The 19,511-nt window shown below is 37.2% G+C and overlaps 1 protein-coding gene across 1 annotated transcript in view; it reads right to left on the reverse strand.

Moving 5' to 3' along the window:
- Positions 1-19,511, reverse strand: part of LOC108577641 (decaprenyl-diphosphate synthase subunit 1) — a 65,333-nt gene that overhangs the window by 27,913 nt on the left and 17,909 nt on the right. Inside the window, exon 2 of the mRNA XM_017940819.1 lies at positions 507-659. Within this exon, the coding sequence (XP_017796308.1) occupies positions 507-659 (153 nt within the window). The remainder of the gene's footprint in view (positions 1-506; positions 660-19,511) is intronic.

A 19,511-nucleotide genomic window follows, 5' to 3' on the forward strand; every position in this document is an offset into this window, starting at 1 on the left:
CTATGCAACGTAAGTGAAGCTTCAAAATTTTTAGGAGGATTTTGGGAATCATTCTCGATCTTGAATTAATTATGAAAAAAAAACATATACAGAGTGTGAGAATATTTTGAAACAATATATTTCGCTATTTATAAACCTATTTCGTTAATTTTTGCTTTCCTAACAGCAACGTAAAACGTACTACTTACAATCTATTTGTTACGCAATAACAATTAAAATTCTCAATGATTCTTTCGTTACCGTCTCTGAAATGTATAACTTTTCCCGGGCAGTTCCATGTAAAGAATCGTAAGAACTGTATAAACACTTCTATATAAGGAACTGGACTTCCACATTCTTCCAGGTAACTAAACTGGTCTGGACTTAGAGAGACACGAGCTTTTTTTTTTTTATAGAAAGCGTGTACACGAAACCTGTAATGCCGTTGATTGAGTAAAAAGGAATTTCAAAGCAACGCGATGACGTTAACCTGTGGCTTCTGGATGATGGATAGGATTTCGACTGACCTCTCGTATGTTGTCGTAAACATCTTTCAGGTCATCCTCGAGAAGTCGGTAAGGGTCGACTTGATAATCGCGCAAGGATCCAGGAAGTTGCGTCTGCATAGAACTCATCATCCTCGTGACATTCGACCTGCAGTCTCGTGTGCTCGTTCTACTCTGCAAGGAAAAAGAAGGATTCATTATTAATAGAGAAAAATAATCGCATTTGATAAAAAAAAAAGTGTGCGTTGTGTGAGAAATTTTATTAGGAATTTGTGTCACTGTTTTTAACTTAATTCTTCCTTAATTGTTAATAAAGAAATTTTTTTCCAAGTATGAGAAAAATTCATAATTCTTAGTTGAAGTGGAAAATAATAATGAGAATTATTTATGCTGTAAATCTGAATATTTCCCACAGTTCATAATATAGTAGTGTTGTATATCAAACGAAAGGCTTATGTTTCTTGGAGTAATCAGACAATTATGTACTCAAACATATATAATTCTGTTAATAAATGTACATATGAATTTTAACGATTCAGTTTAGAATTATGCATACTCGTAAGTATGAAACAAGATTGCACATGGAACACGTATGTCGGTGTACATAGTGGAATATTCGTTCCATGAATGCATCGAGCATATTTAGAAAACATTTCTCTGATAGTGACGCGTCGCTTGGTCTGATCATATAGTGCCGCTACTACTTCACGCGCTGCGTCTCGCCGCGCGAATCGTTGATCTTACTACTTGAGGAACGCTTAACTGGATATTTACGCGTGTTTTTTAATAAATAACACTGTATTTACAACTTGATATAAGTATTTCGTGTGTGAAGTAAACAATGGATCATAATTTCTGAACAGTTTATGACTCAATTTTTGTTATTCAGCAATTATTCAGAAATTTGAATTATTTTAGATTATTCTACTTATTTCTATAGCTGAAATGATTAAATTAGGCTCCTTATTTCAGTATAATTTTCACACTTTTCCCTACCAACAGAATAGAAATGTGAATTCAAAAGTCACCTCCGATACACAAATTATTCTTCACCACAGTAATTCCAGAATAATTAAAAATTAAAAAATTATATTGACATCTAAAAATACGCTAAAACAAAAACAGTCTTAACCTTGAGAACCTAAACTACACGCTCAACGTTAAAACGAATATTTACTGATATAACTATGACATAAAAAAAAAATACGCGATCATCCATAGAAGGTTCCAAGAGTCTTGACACAATTCACCAACAAAAAAAAAAAAAAAAAAAAATTCAATGAAATTTATCCACCACTTATCCTTCAACTATGGTTATTTCCTCATAGACCCCTCCAATTTTATCCACCTCCCTACACTCTGAAATTATCTCAATCCGTGTCGATTTCTCATCGGCGGACACCTAACACGCGGAATACGTAATATAGCGTTTCACGAGGCCACAGCTGTTCTTCACCAAGATCCGTCATTCCTGCGACTGTTTACGTTTGGTGGGCACGTAATGGGTTACAGCGGCGGCGTCTCTTTTCCCAGTTCTCTCGCCACTTCACCGACGATGTGCCAGAACGGCATTCTTTCAGTATACGACATACACCGATGCCTACTTTCGTCATTCGAACACGATTCCGATTCCCCACAATTTCTTAGCATTCACCGCGTGCAGACGACGACCAACGCTCACTCGACACAGCCACTGTGTATATTACTCTATAGCGGTCGACAGTCTATGAGATCAGGATGCGAGTAAATGGCACCAACGTCGTTTCACAAGTTCGCCGGTGGATCAATCGAGGTCACGACAGGCAAATAATACTCGTGTCCGACAGGAACGCGTTAAACACCTGACGCCCTGGGTGTAATTGCGTATCGTTGTTCGCGGGAGATTGACCGTTCTACTGCGACATTGATTCTTTCGCGACCGAATCAGTTTTTGAAGAATTTTTTATGGTTGGCGAAGCTGTAGGGAAGTTTCGAGGGTGGCAAGCTTGTTAATTTCGAAATAAATCTCGAAGACGATCTTTCTTAACCCTTTCGTGACCGAATTATTCTTTGAAAAATTTTTAATATTTGGCAAAGATTTAAGAAATATGGGGATGATCGAAGTTTTGAGGGTGGGAAGCTTGTTAACTTCGAAATAAATCTCAGAAACGAATTTTTTTTTTTTTTATTGGGTGATTAAGGTCACATGCACCTTCTGAGGTTATTAGTGACCACAGTGAGTTTATTCAGTGGTGCAGTCTATAGTAGGTGGTATAAACCAATATCTTTCAAAAAGTTTATAGCTGAATTTCTTTTTTTAAGAATTTGTTACTTATTTTTCGATCTGTTTGTGTATAATGGATACTAAATTGAGGTCAATTTTTACTCAAGTGGCGACGAAAGGGTTAAGCTATCGAACTAATCGATTAATAAAACCATTGAAAGAATTTCTTTTTTTAAGAATTTGTTACTTATTTTTCGATCTGTTTGTGTATAATGGATACTAAATTGAGGTCAATTTTTACTCAAGTGGCGACGAAAGGGTTAAGCTATCGAACTAATCGATTAATAAAACCATTGAAAAATTTGATTTTTTTCATATTCAGAAAGGGAGGAGGAAAAAGGTAAATTAACGGATAAAAGTTTCGTTGCCTCATTTGCAACACCTCCAAATGCGATGACTTAACCTAACATAACCTAACCTCCAAATACGATGACGCTTCCATTACTCATTTCTTTTATATATGAATGAGCAACAATTTAGCTCAAGTACATCCATGATTATCCTTTTTTCTGTGCAACCTTATGTAAATGAACTAATCAATTAATCAAACCGTTTCTAACACATTAAACTGAAACGAAGATGTTTCTCGTGTCATTTACGACCTTCGTCGTCGTGATTACAAATATAAAAAAAAATACTGTTTCCTGTTTGCCTATAATTTTCCGCTAACCTTAAATTAGAGGTGCAATTCAGAAAGAAAAAAAAATCCAATGTAACGCGTATTTTCATAGGCAGCTTTATTCTCATGGAAAATTCATTTATCACAAATGAATAATACACAGACAGAGAAAAATAGTCTTCCGACTTCCGACGATGTTCACATTAATTAAACCTACTTTATTCTCATTCTTCATTCTCCGTTGTCCAATATACTTAATAAAAAATGACATGAAAAAATAACCCAAATTCATCGCATAGAGACAGAAGTAAGATCTAACTGATGAACCTTCGATATCGATCTCGTTTTTCATTCGTCGCTGTTCAATACAGTAAAACAACGACGAAAAAAGATAACACGAACGTTCGATATCGATCTCAATCTTCAATACAGCAAAAAACGATAAGAAAAAATAACATAAATCTTTGATACCGATTTATGGAAGCATCACGCAGAGAAATGGCACTCTTTCGAGAAACAAAACAACTTTACATACGATTCACAGCCAATCTATACGAGAAAAACTTTTTCCTCCGAACTGATTGCTTCGACCATTCTCAAGCAAGATCGACATCGTTCATTACCGCTAATTACAAGCGTGTCAGATCGCGGTCACCCATAAACACGAACTTTAAACGATACGTAACAATTACCATAGTACGTACCGTGGTTCTGAAATTGAACGAGCAATAGGAACGGCGGGTAATTCCCGTTTCGCTGTAACGGAGTGCCTCGGGACAACCTAAAATGAAACGGTCAGTATGTTTATAGGAGGACATGCAACATTGAGCAATGACCGTGTTTGATGTGTGCCCATGCGTGTCATGTGATTTCCACGGCGTCGTATCCGCTTATTACATTCTTGGATAACTAGTTTCGTGGCAGCAGGCAAGTTCACTACCCCACTTTTACCACGCGTTATATTACTTCGTTACTCAAGGCCAGCGTTCGAGAAAATAACGCATCGAAGGAAAAGGTATCGAAAAACGGTGTGTCATGCATGGGGTCCAACCTTTTCCCTTGCCACTTTACTTCTCCTACCGGGAACGAGAGGAACGCAAAGCACTCCCCGGATAATTTTCCAACGTCATTAAACACCTACTGACGAAGTTCTACTTTACTTACGAAATTGCGCAGATCGTTATCCTTAACATTTGCGCGTGCTTCGGTGGTACTAAGGAGAGAGATTCGTTTTGTTTTACATTCGCTCGGCATTTTTCTGCATTCTTCGTGTATCGTGCGCGGTTCTTTATGAATCGAATGAAATTTGGAATGAAATTTGGAGTAATTGGAGAATTTAAATAGAAAATGAAATAGTTGTCGATTACATATTTCAATTATTTTCCATTTTTCGAAACTCTGACGATTTCATTTTCCGCGGTTTTTCCACTGTCTAATTCAGATCCTGCTAGATCTACTATACCAGATGCTATCGAAACTACTCGTAATTAGCGTTTACGCTGTTCACTACTAAAACCAAGTAATATTGCTTCCGCTCCTATTTACTTCAGTTTTTATTCACACATAGCATCAATTAATTACTATACTCTATATTTAACCCGCAATTACCATTCCCGATAAGATCACGCCAATTAACAATATCAATTAAAAAACAGCTACTAAACAAATTCAATTAATCTAAATCATTATCAAAAGGTGCACTATCGCGATTCCCATGTCTTATCTCCATTAATAAAATTGATACCGTTTTACTAATTTCTCCGTATCACGAAAACACAAGTGAGAATAACAAATTTTAACGCATTTGCAAATTTTACGTAAATTGTCAAAACTAACCATCGTACGAAATTAATTCAATCCTTTTCAAGTTGAATTATTACAACACAGTCTGCGAACAGACATTCTAACGAACGTGCTTTCACCAAGGAAAAACAAATTACTCTGCCGAATCAAATTCCTCCGGATGTTCGAGATTATTCTTTATAACGAATTCTCACGTGAAATAATGGTCGGTAGAAATTTTGGCACCCGAGACCATTCAATAACTCGTCCGAAAGTTGGGCGATTGGGATCTGAACTCGAAGAATGTGAAAGTATGTGAACCAACCTCGAGCTATCACAACGTATCACACAACTGACGTCTACGTGATTTTACATACGAAATTCGACATTGACAAACAAACATTTCAATCGAAATATCATTTTCAATCGTTTCGATCATTTTCTATTTTACGGATCGAGCAACTTTTCGAGAAAAATACCACGAAGAAGATGACGAATAAAAGGAAACACGACAATCCAGCTGTTTGTGTAAATCAAGACAATTGAATATAAAAATGTAACTATATAAGTATGAAAAGTGTAAAATTTACAGATGTTCTTGATCACAATGTGAATGAACCTTAAACGATTTCCAATGAAAATTAATTCATAAAGTTGAATACAGAAAGAAAAAGGATTTTAGCACTGAAATTAACGATTGCCATATCGCGTATGCAAATTTTTGGAGAAAATTCCGAGCGTTCGATAGAAAAGGTGGCTACCATACTGGGTAATGTGATTACGAAACCTCCCTGAAACATCACGAGGCATAATTCTCAAGTCGATGGAAATGAACCCCTTTCTCCGTTAGCCAGAACTTTCTTAAATTCTTTTAATAAAATTCTCGTCGTTCCCTGACAACACACTTCCATATAAATGAGCGCTATTTTAATCCTATTCGCGTCGCAATCAAGGAATTTCAGATGAACCGTACAACTTCACCGATCTTGAGCAATTTTGCAACAGCTTGTACGAATTGCTTAATCTTTATATTCGAATGTGTGATACTTTGTTGAATTAAAAAGAAAAGATCAAATTTCGATCTATTTCTGACGTACATATACCAGAATTTTGTTTTCACATTCTAACGCAAACATTCTTCACAGAAATCTGGCCCACTTTTCCCAATTTATTGCTTTCGATTTTACAGTATATGAAATAAGTTGAAACCGAGCTATCTTCCCGCTCTTTTTCTCGAAGGACGAAGAAAGGTAATTAAAGACGATGAATTTTTTCCTTAAAATAAAGATCCGAAAATTTGACTGCAATAAAATAACATATTTCTCCTGAAAATTTCGAAAAGCTCGAGTCACTCTCAATTGCAAATCCCAGAATCTACCAAGGCGTTCAGCAAATGTTCTTCCTGTTTCGTACACAACCTGAGCAAACAACCGGAAAAGAAGGACATCTCTAAGGTAATATTGATTTACACCGAAAGAAGAAAAGAAATCGCTATTACGTACACGAGATAAAACGAACACGAGGAATTCTCTGATCTTGTTTCTCATATTGTCACAGAAACCGACGAGTTAGAAGCGCGTAATACACCATTCGAACATGCAACAGGCCAACTGTATTTAATTACCAACCGGTTTTATTCACCAACTAATTCATCGGCCACCTTTTGCCCCATTTCACCGCGAATACACAATTTTTAACGATGAGTAATTCTCGCCTTTTCTTTCTTTTCTTCGGCTCCCTTTTTCCTTTTTCCGAAGCAATATTTTATTTCATTTGCGACTTTACTTCCACTTTAGAGTTGCTCCCGTTCTACGGGCTAGTTCGCCATTCGTTTTCTCTCTCTCTCTCTCGTTCTCTCTTCCATTCGACCACTCTTTACCTTGTTCTACAAACACGCGTGCGTCGTGTCGCAATCGAAATTATCAGTTCAGAGTACAGTTAAAGGATAATTTGAGCAAAAACGACAAGGACGGTTAAGAACGTACGATTCTTGGCTCTATTAGTCGGTTCACCGATTTATCGATTAATTTATTCGGCGTAAAAGTCAAGGGCCAGCCACGTGTTCCGGTTTTCGGAGTGACACCTGTAAACACGTGGCGAAAATATCATTTCACAGATTCCCCATCCAAGGTCTTCGGCCGATTTCAGATTTTCTGTTGTGGGTCATCTTGTAAGTTCGTGTCGAAAGCGAAGTATGTTTTAATGGAAATTTAAGGAGATTTTTAGAGCGAGAAAAATTTACGTCAAATTTATCATTTCTTTCGTGTAATTTTATTGATATTAGGTCACGCCCCATAAGTTCGTGCCGAAAGCGAAAAATATTTCAATGAAAATTCAAGGAAATTCTACAATGGTCTTTAAAAAAAAAAAAATACGAAAAATTTGTGGACTTAGAAAATATCGATCTGAATAGAAAAAATTCGACAGAAACCTATGGGATGAATTTCTAGGTTGATGCTCGTCGTTGACAAATTAAGAAAAATCGAGAGAAATACATATGGAGGTTGAGGAATTAACAGAAATATGTGAATTCTGTGAACATTCTGCGAAAGAACGGTGCGGTTATAATTACAAATTGAAACAGCTTTTACGACTGAACTTGCACGTCTTCTTTGTTCGGATATGTATTTTCCCTGTTTCAGGGATTATTTGCTTCGATTGTAAATGGAAAATGTACACAATGCGCTCGGGTATTGTTGTAACAGGCAAAGGTACCTCTTTCTTCGATTTTTTTTTTTTTTTTACTCTCTGTGTAATCTCCGTTTAATGCAACGCAGAACTTTACTTTCTCGTGTGTTTGAGTAAAGTATTATAACAAATGAAAAATACCGCCTATCACCATCGTTGCAATTTTAAAGAGAACCTATTAAAAATATAGAAAATTTGGGATCACTGTGCATTCCAAGTTGTACAAAAATTTTCCGGTAAAAAGTTAGCAATTTTAACAATTTTTTATTACACAAATTTAATAATTTGCGTACCTTTTTATCACCATGGTTGAAATTTTAAAAAAGCTCTACTAACAAAAATTTGGGATCGCCATGCATTGGAAATTTAAAAAATCATTAGCAGCCTTAAAAATCTTTTAAGGAATTCTTTTATTACACTAATTCGAATCTACGAAGAATTAGTGACAAATTAAGCCTCTCAAGCTTTCGTTCCTTCGTTGCCACGTTCATCTCGAAGTCATTAATGATGCTGCTGTTGCAGCAGTAATTTCAGAATAATATTGAACCTTAATCAAATAAATTTCATGCAGAACGGACCTGTTTAACATTCGTTAATACTCACTGTTGATTCGTGGAAGGAACGAGACTTTAATTACAATTAGCTGAGGCACCGCTTCGAGAATGGAGTACGTTTAATGTTGATGAAAATTATGATTGAGATGTGTGAAACTTCACGACTGGTGTCATGAATCAAATATCAATTAGATTCGTTAAACAGAAATGTGCCAACGGATAAAAGAAAAGAATTCGAAAATTTACCGTTTCCAGCTCGTTGTTTAATTACGAAATTCCAGTTGCAAAGTGTATATACTATTAGTCGCTTAGGTGGATTTCTAACTGTGTAGAATCTTTATATAGGCGGACGGTATGCACGCGGTAATTAGTTCGATGTAACGAAGACAGTTTTTCATGCATTACAATCGTGCTACCTAATCTTAAGGATGTTGCATATGATTACTTATACATGCAAGTGTAACAATATAGTCTATTTACTTCGGAAATAAAATTGCTTCTATAATTGTGAGGTTCCTTTGTGTCTGATAATTCCTCTTTGTCTGCGATAATCTTCTGTAAAAGTGTCTAACGCCAATTTTCCAGTATTAATTGCTAATTGGCGTATTAATTATTAGAATAAGTTTACATTTCTTATATTTCGCTTCCAATTTTTCGTAACAATTGTAACATTTGGACGATAAACCGGGGCAAACCTGTTTTTAATACGCGTATGCTTAAAAAAGAATTAAAAAAAAAAAGAAAACGCAATTTTTAATGATGCTTTCTTAAGATGGATAACAACTTCTTACGACGATGATTTAAAGAAATGCGTACGCTGTATGGCGCAAGATTGTATGCCCCGTGGAAGTGATTCTGTCGCAAGACACTTCTCCCGTCGCACCTTGTGTGCTTTATTCGAAGGGAACTACAAAAAAGTCCGAAGAAATTCCCCTCGTTGCAAAACATTTTGGCCTAAAACGAATGAAAGTTCCTGTCCACTCTGTCCCACTAAAGTAAGAATACGAAAGGAAAAAAGGCAAAACTAATTTTATGAAAATATTCCATTTTTGCTTATTACATGGCTATGCGTTTCATGTTTATGCGAAACTATTTATCTCGGGCTACTTACTTTAGAGTGCCTACTTTTCTGTTCTCAGCTGAAACGCAAACTGTATATTGCAAAACTGTATTGCGTATAATACGTTGAGAAGTATCGGAATTTTTGTACAGCGACGTTCATAAATATTAGGACACGTTTAACACCTTCGCTGCGATGAATTTTAGTACATAACACGCGTGACAGACTATAGACATTTCGATGTTTTCAAGATTTTTCAAAATTTTGAATTTGTGGCTTTCAAATTTCTTTTAGTAAGTTGAGATGGAAGTGCGCAAAGGGCAAGAATCAAGGATTAAATTAAGGTGAAAGTGCATGGAAAGGCGCCAAGGACGCGGCGCGAGAAAACATTCAAAACGGCTATAGCGCGCCAAGGACAGCGCGAGGAAATATTCAAACCGCCTATAGCGCGCCAAGGACAGCGCGAGAAAATTTTCAAAGCGCCTATAGGCGTTAATAGAAGTTAAATTGTATTTTTTTCGTTAAAAATTTGTACTCGTTGCATTATGAAATTTCAGACTAAATATTTCTTTAGAATTTTAATAATTTTTTAATTACTATTTCGGCTTGTGTCTCACACAGTAAGTGTCCTAATACTTGTAAACAAAAATGTAGCTCGATCGTATAGTGTCTTAGTGTTTCTCGAATTATACGAATGTATGCAAAAATGTTTCGATCCACATGAAATTACTATAAATCGCTTGTATCTTAGAATTAACGGTATGTTATAGCAGCAAATTTAAACGAAAGAGCAATCATCCGTATCCAAGGCAGGCACAGTCGTTTCCCTGTACAGTTTGCAAACTACGCCCACGTTACTTAAGAAACAGCTTTAACGTTTAACCGCGAAGAGCACGATAAGAACTTTACTTTATTAGTATCATTTCATTTGCCGCGCGTGAAATTAACGCTTATGCCGATGAACTCCATGCATTCAGCTGAAAACGCACAAATCAAAAAGTTGTTTTGCAATTCACGCATGACACAACGTTACACTGCCAATAATTGAACAACGTTTTTGTACACTATACGAAATATTACAGCAATCTGTTGCATTAGTTGCAGTAATACTTAAGAGACACAGTTTGCATAGGATGTGAATGTAAAAAATGAGTTGAACTAGCAGAAAAATATGCGAATAACGACGTGACTAAATGTCGCTAATTTACACGAGATATTAACCTAATCTCTTTCGTGTGTAATAAGGCAGAGATTTCTCTGCATTACGAAGTGCGGAAATTTTAAAAAATACAAATTTTTCCGCACATTTGCATCAAAGAAGTTTCATAAAAAACAGTAAGTTTCAGGTATAAATGAAATTTTTAGATTTTGACGTTACTGGAAGTTGAAGAAATCGACTATTCTCTGTGAGACTAAAAAAATAGATCTATTCGCTTTGCACAACCCCTTTGAATATCATATATTCTCAAGAAAAGCAACGCTATTCTTTCTATTTTTTTTTTATTAGAAATTCATTTTCCCCCAATTTCTTTCACCCCAAAATTTCCAATTGTACTTAAATATCGCTAATAATCAACAGTCGATCTCGTCTCCGCTCGATCCAAAAAATACACACTTTTCCTTGCCCCAACGAAACCTGTCTGCACAATTAAGCGCACACACAACTGCAGAAACGGATCAACGCCTATCGCGTCTCTTCGATTTTTAAAAACTTCACTGTCGGCCGGTCGAGCATCGGTACGATCCTCTGACAAATGATACTCCTCGAAGCGGACCGTGTCTGTCCACGCGGATCGCTTACATCACCGATTGATATTGCAGCAGGCGTTTATAAATCGCCGTGTATGATCGAGGAGAAAAGTGTGAAGGACTGGGTGGAGCAGAAACCGGGATCGTCCTAAATCGAATAGAGCCAGTTCGGCCTTTCTGTAAAAGGAGAAAGTGAGGTTACATGGCCGTACTCTGTTCAACGCGCGGCATGGATTGTGCCAATCTGAACAGTTGATCGACAATGATGCAAACTCTGCCAGGAATAGTTGTCATAACACCGGTTCTACGGTGGATCATTAATTCTATATAGATGAAACGTGCCAACCAATTCGGCTAATTATGGTTGAAATTATTACACAAGTCTGTGATACTTTGCACGCTACTCCGAAGCTGTCCGCAGAATTAATCCTCTGGAGCTCAAGTCGAGGTGACATTCTCTGAATTTTTAACGGAATTGTGTAATAAAAGAAGAGATTAAATTTGTAAACTTTGATACCATTCGTGTATTAAAATATGGCGGTGAATTTTGGATCTAATTAGTGTTTATATGGATTAGCAAAATGTTCGTATGAAAATACGAGGATCAACGAGTGAAGTTTTATTTAACGTTCTACCACGTTACATAAGGAAAGATAATCTGAGACTTTTAAGAGAAATTTAAATATACACAGTGTCACATATGTGGCTCTTAAAACAAACATACCGAATCGTTTCACAAGATTGCTAAGATGGTACAGTATTGCAAAACATTTTCTGCAAACAATGTCTTCAAACACTGTGTCGAATTTAAAAAAAAAAAAATTTTTCCAAACACTGTGTCAAATTGAAAGGCTATCTATACGTCTATGTGCGTAAGTTACATTTTAAAACAAAACCGAAGTGTCACACCTGTCTCACTGTTAACATACTTTCCCCTTCATTTGTGCAAACTTACATAAAACGGGTAAGAGAGTGCTCCACATCGATGACAAATACACGAATGGTATTAAAATTCATAAATATTCTCTGCTCAGCCGAAGTACACTCGTTGCTAAAAATTCATTTTCCTACACGATCTTTGCAATCTCTTTTCTAAGTGATGGTCACACGTTGAGTCCATATTTTTAATGCACGACTTGTATCAAAATTTATAAATTTTCTGCGGTCAGGTAAAATACACTTATCGTTAAAAAATTAATTATCATCTGGACCTATTTTGTAAACGATGGTCAGACGTTGTGTCAATTTTGAAAATACACGAATGGTACAAAAATTAATTATCACGTCGATCCCTGCATTCATTTCTGTGAATAACGGTCACATGCATTATTTCCCTCTTCTTTACCCAATTTGAAAGTCACCGAGTGTGACACAATGACTCTTCAATTTACCAAGGAACCTTGATTAGCCACATACAGAGATTACTTCATCCAAAGATTACTATATCCCCGGAAAAATAAATCGCTAGAAACCGAAATGTTATTGAACGTTCCTTTTAACACGTTCCTCGATCTCTCACGTCGCGATACAAGCAGAAAAAGATACATTTTACGTTGAACCGGCTCATACTTGATGCTCGAAAGAAAAATTTCCCCAACAATTTCTGATTAACTGTCCACAAAAGACAACAGCTTCTGATTGTAAGATCCTTTTCACTCGACCGCCTAACCTTGCACAGATCACACGCGTTTTATCGAGCCAGACGGTGCAAGAACTGTTATTGAACTCTGAGCCTTTAAAAGTTTGCACACATTCAGGCTGGATCGTTAAATCGATCAGACGTGCAAGTGCGATTGCCTCGGGTAAGATTTATCGCGGCACGCGATATACTACATCGTTAAATTGTGCAGTAGCTAACTATGCGAGGCACGTTCTGCATCTCGGAACGATGACTAGGCCGAAGATCAATCTTGACAAACGAAGAATGGGACGTTTGTCAAAGAATCGTTAGCCGACGATTTTCAGTTTCATCGATCCCGGCCGAAGGACGCTTTCACCCTGTCACATGGCGAACGCGCATCGACTCGATCAGTGGTTGGAAAAAATGTATACACTGATGAGAGAAGGAGGAGAGAGATTATGCAACTGGAGTGTTACGTCTGTTTGGAGAAGTTGTCGCAGGTAGAGTAACGTTTGGAATAGGTTATGTCACGCTGATTAAGTACTCTTTAATTGTTTTAATCGTTCTGTTCTTCTTGCACGATGCTATTCGTCGACTTTTTCGTATCGAAGAGTGGTAGAAACTTTAGAATTTTAGAGGAGAGTAGAGAAGTTTCGCGACTTTTATTTCTGGGAAGAAAGAGGTCAAAGAATTTAGAATTTTAGAGGAGAGTAGAGAAGTTTCGCGACTTTTATTTCTGGGAAGAAAGAGGTCAGAGAATTTAGAATTTTAGAGGAGAGTACAGAAGTTTCGCGATTTTTATTTCTGGGAAGAAAGAGGTCAGAGAATTTAGAATTTTAGAGGAGAGTACAGAAGTTTCGCGATTTTTATTTCTGGGAAGAAAGAGGTCGGTATAGAGATCGATAAAAAATAGAAGAAATGTTTACCATTAATGGAGGTGTTATAAAAAATTGTCTCTACTCGTAATAGATAAAATTATGAGGAATAATTATTACTATACTTCCCTAATTATAAGAAATGAAAAATTTTCTAAATTGCTGACATTTTCTGAAAATTCTTTTGTAACTTGCAATGCACAGTGGATTGAAACTGTTGTTAATAGGGTTTCTTTAAAATTTCAACGATAGTAATAAAGGGAACATCAAAGTTATTAAATCTGAGTGATAAAAAATTCTTAAAATTGCCAACATTTTTCTGGAAATTTTTGCGAAACTCGCAGTGCACGGTGGTCCCAAATTTTGTTAATAGGGCTTCTTTAAAGTTCCAACGAAATATCTAAACTAGTAGATTTGAGTGATAAAAAATTCACAAAATTGCTAAATCTTTTCTGGAAATTTTTGCGAAACCTACAACGCACAGTGGAGCCAAACTTTCGGCAGTTAGCGTACACACACGGTGTGAACGCCTTATGAAGCCAGACAAGCACAGAGATGAGTAAGAAAGATGCCGCGGCGAGAAACGGTTCATAGTACCCGTAAAGGAGGGGAAATTCATTTTTACCCAGCTGCGAAGAGCAAAGCACTCTTCGACACTTGAACCGTGTCGTTGCCAAATCTTTAGAATACAAGCAGTCGCGCCTGTTTGCTTAGCGGAAAAACTTTCACTCCTTTGCCGAAGAATTTCGCCAACAAGCGACGGCTAAACGTTTCTGAGCAAAAGCGTAAAATTCCGCTATTTTACCCTTTAATTTCCAGTTACCTAATACACTGGAACGAATATTTCTTCCATCCGTTCGCGCATTGTCGTCGATACGCGCGGCCCGTTTAACGTATATTTAATTACGAGTACGGTGAAAGTCCGCGAGGAACGTCGAACGGGTCACGCTTCTTTTTCTTGAGAAATCAGGGAACAGGCGGGCAGGGAGGCGCATCTCAAAATGCTAAACGCGCGTTATAAATCAGCAATTTCGAAATGGTATACGATTCTCTTCGCAGTGTCAACTCAAGGCATAAAGCTGTGTTTTAACGGAGATTAGTCGACTGGATGTTCCCGTTTCCCTGACTTTTGCTCTTCGCTTCTTTATTGCCAAAGTTGACTGAACTCGCGGTGAACGTAACATTCGTAACTCCGATGGAAATCGAACTGAACTTCTTGTGACATATGTCGAAAAATTGTCAAATTCAGGATTTCAACTGTTGCGTTACGACTTGTGCAATAATTATAATTTACAGAAATTGGCAGAAGCTGCGAGAATTTATTAACGTGATTTTGCTGTTTCAAAAATTCTGCTTACACCTTTTTACGTTCATTTGAATGACAAAATAGCAAAAGCAAGATTGTCGTTCGTGGCTCAAACGCATGAATATTGAACGGTTCTAAAGTAGCGTGAGTAATTAATATTCATAATGCAATATATAAGATGTGATTATCGGGAAAATGCGTGCACACTTGTTCTAATTCATGATCTTCACGTAAACACTGAACTGACTTCGTTTCGTTTCACATCACCGTTATACTCGAATATGGAACAATTTATTCCTCTTTTACTTCACCATTTAGATAATATTGTTTTAATTAATCCAGCATCGTACTTTTGGATAAAACCACTGAGTTAAACTTCCTGCAATCGCCTATTGCCACTACAAATTAATACTTTAATTGTAAAAAAAGACATGATAAACTTGAAATCAATAATAATATGTAAAATTGTCTCGCAATTTTTATCCAATTTTTCAAGACAGCCAAAATATGTAACTCACTTTCACGTCCCAATTTTGGATACCATTGCCTCGTAACAATACCGAATGCAACTATAACAGGATATCGCAAGACATATATATATATATACTCGTACTTCGAATGTAACCCACGATCATCCGGTATAACGGAGAAAACGAGCAAAGTAGGCTTAGAATTCACTGTCGTTCGCTTAATCATGACCCATACACCGCCGTATCTTTCGAAAGAACCTGTACAAATCGCGTCCGGCGAGAACCTGTACGCCGTCGCGTTTCCCGATGTTCACTTGAACTTCCACATAAACGACGAATAGAGGTTGCACCGATGAACGTGGTGGCTACGCGGTCTCGAACAACGATATCGAATGTCAAGAGATACGGGAGTGGGAAAATACACTTTCTCCAAGAGGGTTCTGGCCGACCCACATTTTGGAATCACTCGACGCCGCGCGTTCATGGATGCTGATGACCGTTGATGAACGCTATGGCCGCCTACCGAGGAATAAATCCGGCCGAGGGAATCAAGGTCGCTCTCACGAGAGTGCCAGATCGTTTTCGCACATTTGCCAAAGTTCACCGCACGCTCGCTGAGATGGAAACTAAACAGGCTCGTGTTCAATTAGAGATTTGCGCGATTTATGCTGATCGTGAGATCAAGAGGATATACCTATTCGAAGACGTCATTTTTGGGATAAACAGTTATCGGGTGATTGTCAACTTAGGGACTTGAAATTTTCTGCACACTTTTGGCCATGTTCCAGGAATGCATAGCGCGATTTTCGTGTAATTATCTTGATTATTGTTCGAGTTATTAAATATTTCGTCCCGCCGCGTGACATTCTAAATGGCTGTCAGGATTCAAAATTGCTGTATCCATTTTGAAGGGGAAAAAATCAACGATTATCTTAATCCATGTGAGTGTTGTCATTGTTCCTACTAAAATAGAGCAAAGAAAAATGTATTTTGGCGAAATGGTCATTGTGTGATGGAAAAATATTTTAACTTCTTCAGGCGATAAAACAGAAACCATTGCGGAGAATGAGAGAATTTTGGTACGAACGATAAAGAGATGTCTGTTGTATATGCGTGTGAAATTTATGACAATAAGTTTGCAAAACAAAGTTTCGAGAAACACGCATTTAAAATGTTGCCACCATTAGCGTTTCTGTTGGTGTTAGATGTCAGGCCTAGAATTTTAGCAACACATTTTCAACATATTAGTCTTTGCAAAAATGCAATAAATAGAAATCACTTTTTTAACCTCTACAAATGGGAATACAAACTCGATGGTTTAATCAGAAAAGGTATTACACGTGCGATTTGTAATTCACCAGTGACAAAAGTGTGATATTTTCGTACGAAAATAACAGGAATTTTGACTTGAACCATTTAAGTAATTTATGCGAGACACAACTAGGGAATAACATAAGATTGTCATAATATTATTCTAATTATACGTATCATTTCAGTGCATTCATCATTCTTTTTCCTCGTCCTTTGTTTTTACTACCGTAGAAAATTTCGAGTAAATATTCATAAAGGTTTCGAAAACAACCAACCGCAGTTCTCCTTAAAAAAAAAAAAACATCCATCCAGTCACCACCAACCACCAAGTGCGTATCGAACTAACTTCGTTGCGACACACTTCTCTGCATAATTCATCATCCTGATCAAGCAATGTTCTCTTTGTATCATAACCTTAATTACGCAAAGATCTCGAACTTGCTGGCGTTTCGCCAACAATTTGCTCATCTTCCACTCTTATCTCGGCTATCGATCCGTTATGGTAGACATTTTCCACTACTCGTCCTTAAGTACCGATTAGAGACAGACAAGAAATCTCAAGCTGCGTTGCAGGTGCAAATTCAAATTGAACAAGTGCAATCAACGATCGTAAGGGCACGAACAGTTTACGGATATATCACCAGAGACCATTGACCAGCCTTGTAAACGATACCAGCACGGATAGTAAGCTGAAATAATCAAGGTCAGCGTGCATTCCTCGACAACTTTCCACGGACGTTTTATCGTGGCGAACAATCGGCGTCGTTCACTTTTCCCTCTCTGAATAGTACAACCAATAAGTGGCACGGCATCGGCGATAAATGGATAGGAACAAAGTGAACACACGCAGGACTGTGTTCATCGGTTTTCTGCGCTTGTTTTCCTGACCAAGTGGTCGCAGGACACTCGAAAACAATCGGGACAGTTTGTCTCGTTTTATCGATCCTGTTCTTGCAGAATGTCGGCACGGTAATAACGAGCAAACGGTCCTGTTTGCTTCTTTGGTCTACGGAAAGTTTCATTATGGAAATGACATTGACGATTATTTGCATGCTTTTCGAGATACTAACTGCATCTTTTTTTTCTCTTTTTTTGCAAACCAGAACTCGAGGTAAAGATCGTCGCGAGGCCATTTGGACAAGAGAGTAATTGGACACGTACCATCGGAGTCATTCTTCAACAAGGTTATCCGGTTCTTTGAAATTCCAGGAAGTTCGTAAATATAGGGATGTCCCGTTAGTGGACGCAGAATTTGATCCTTATCGCCTTTACCATCGAGAGTGGTAATGTTTCAGAGATCCTGAGGAGTCTAAAGATAGGTAAATTTTGAGAATTTCTTTTGTGGATAATTACTGAATGAAATGTTTCCATCTTTTTGGAGGATATAAATGTAACCTTTGGCTGTCTTCTGCAATTTTTGAACAGTAAAGATGTTACAAAATGGAGGAGTTATGGGGAGTCCCCTTTTGCTGGAAGATCGATTGCTGGCCGCAAGGCTTGGAACGTCAGAAATAAAAAATTCCTTTTGATTTATGAATAAGAATGTATTACCTATAATATAGTGCAAGATTTTCACAATATCTCAATTATTTAATTGTTTAGAAATATTTAAATTTGATTTTTTGGTAAAAAGAGGTTTCTCCTATTCAGACTCCCACCATTTCTATAGTAATTAAAATTTTTGAAACATTGTACGCTACATTGTAGATAATACACTTTCATCCACAAATCAGAAAGAATTTTTAATTTCGGACGTTTCAATCCTTATCAGCGATCTCTTCCAGCAGTCGATGATGTTCGATCAAAAGAGACTTCGCAATTAGCGAATAACTCCTCAATTTTCCAACATTTTAACTTTGAAAAATCACAGAAAACATCTGAAAGTTACATTTACATCCTCCGAAAAAAATCGAAACTTCTCATTCAGTCCTTCCCCATAAAAGAAATTCCCAAACTTTGCCCATTTTTCCTTCAGAGTGGTCCAACCCTTTATTATTAAAAATCAACTTGGACGTTCGTTTATGCGTTATTTTTAACCCAAGTACGTATTTCGACTGGCTATCACCACTGGAGAAGGAAAGTGAAACACGAACGTGAACGAAACAAAAGTGTGTCACAGGTGTTCCATTCACCGAAAGGGCAGCCTTGACTTAAAGATTCGTATCGACTGAGGGCAGGAATGTCTCTGACCAGCGAGTGAAAATTAGGCATCTAATATTCAACGGTCGAAAACGATATCAATAACGAGGTACGATGGTACATTTAGTGGGGGGGCGGTAAACAGGTACAAAGAAAGTTTCTTTGCAGATTCGAGAGGGGGAAAGATATATGGCTGCGAGAACTCGAGAGGAATCTAAAGAGAGTCTTCAAGAAACTCTTTCGCTGCTCCTTTACACGTGAAATTTATGATACGAAATTTTAGTACATGCTTCGAGGAAATGGAAGGATAACGAAGGTTAACCAAACACTTCGATGTTAACTTAATGTTAGATTTTACACTACTATGATTTAGGCGGTATTATCGTTCCGTGAAACATGTCTCTGACTGAATAAAGCGATGAAACATGTTCGCCATACTTGTGCTAACGTTTGTGATTTATAGGTAATAAATCAATCCATCGTTTTTTGTAATATGCGTGAAACGCTGGAGATGTGAACGGTTTATATCATGTTAACGTCTTATTAGCTATGGATACGTTTTATGGTGTACTTGCTACGCGAATAATAG

This window comes from Habropoda laboriosa, unplaced genomic scaffold (assembly GCF_001263275.1).
Source record: "Habropoda laboriosa isolate 0110345459 unplaced genomic scaffold, ASM126327v1 scaffold718, whole genome shotgun sequence".
In the NCBI taxonomy this organism is placed as follows: domain Eukaryota; kingdom Metazoa; phylum Arthropoda; class Insecta; order Hymenoptera; family Apidae; genus Habropoda; species Habropoda laboriosa.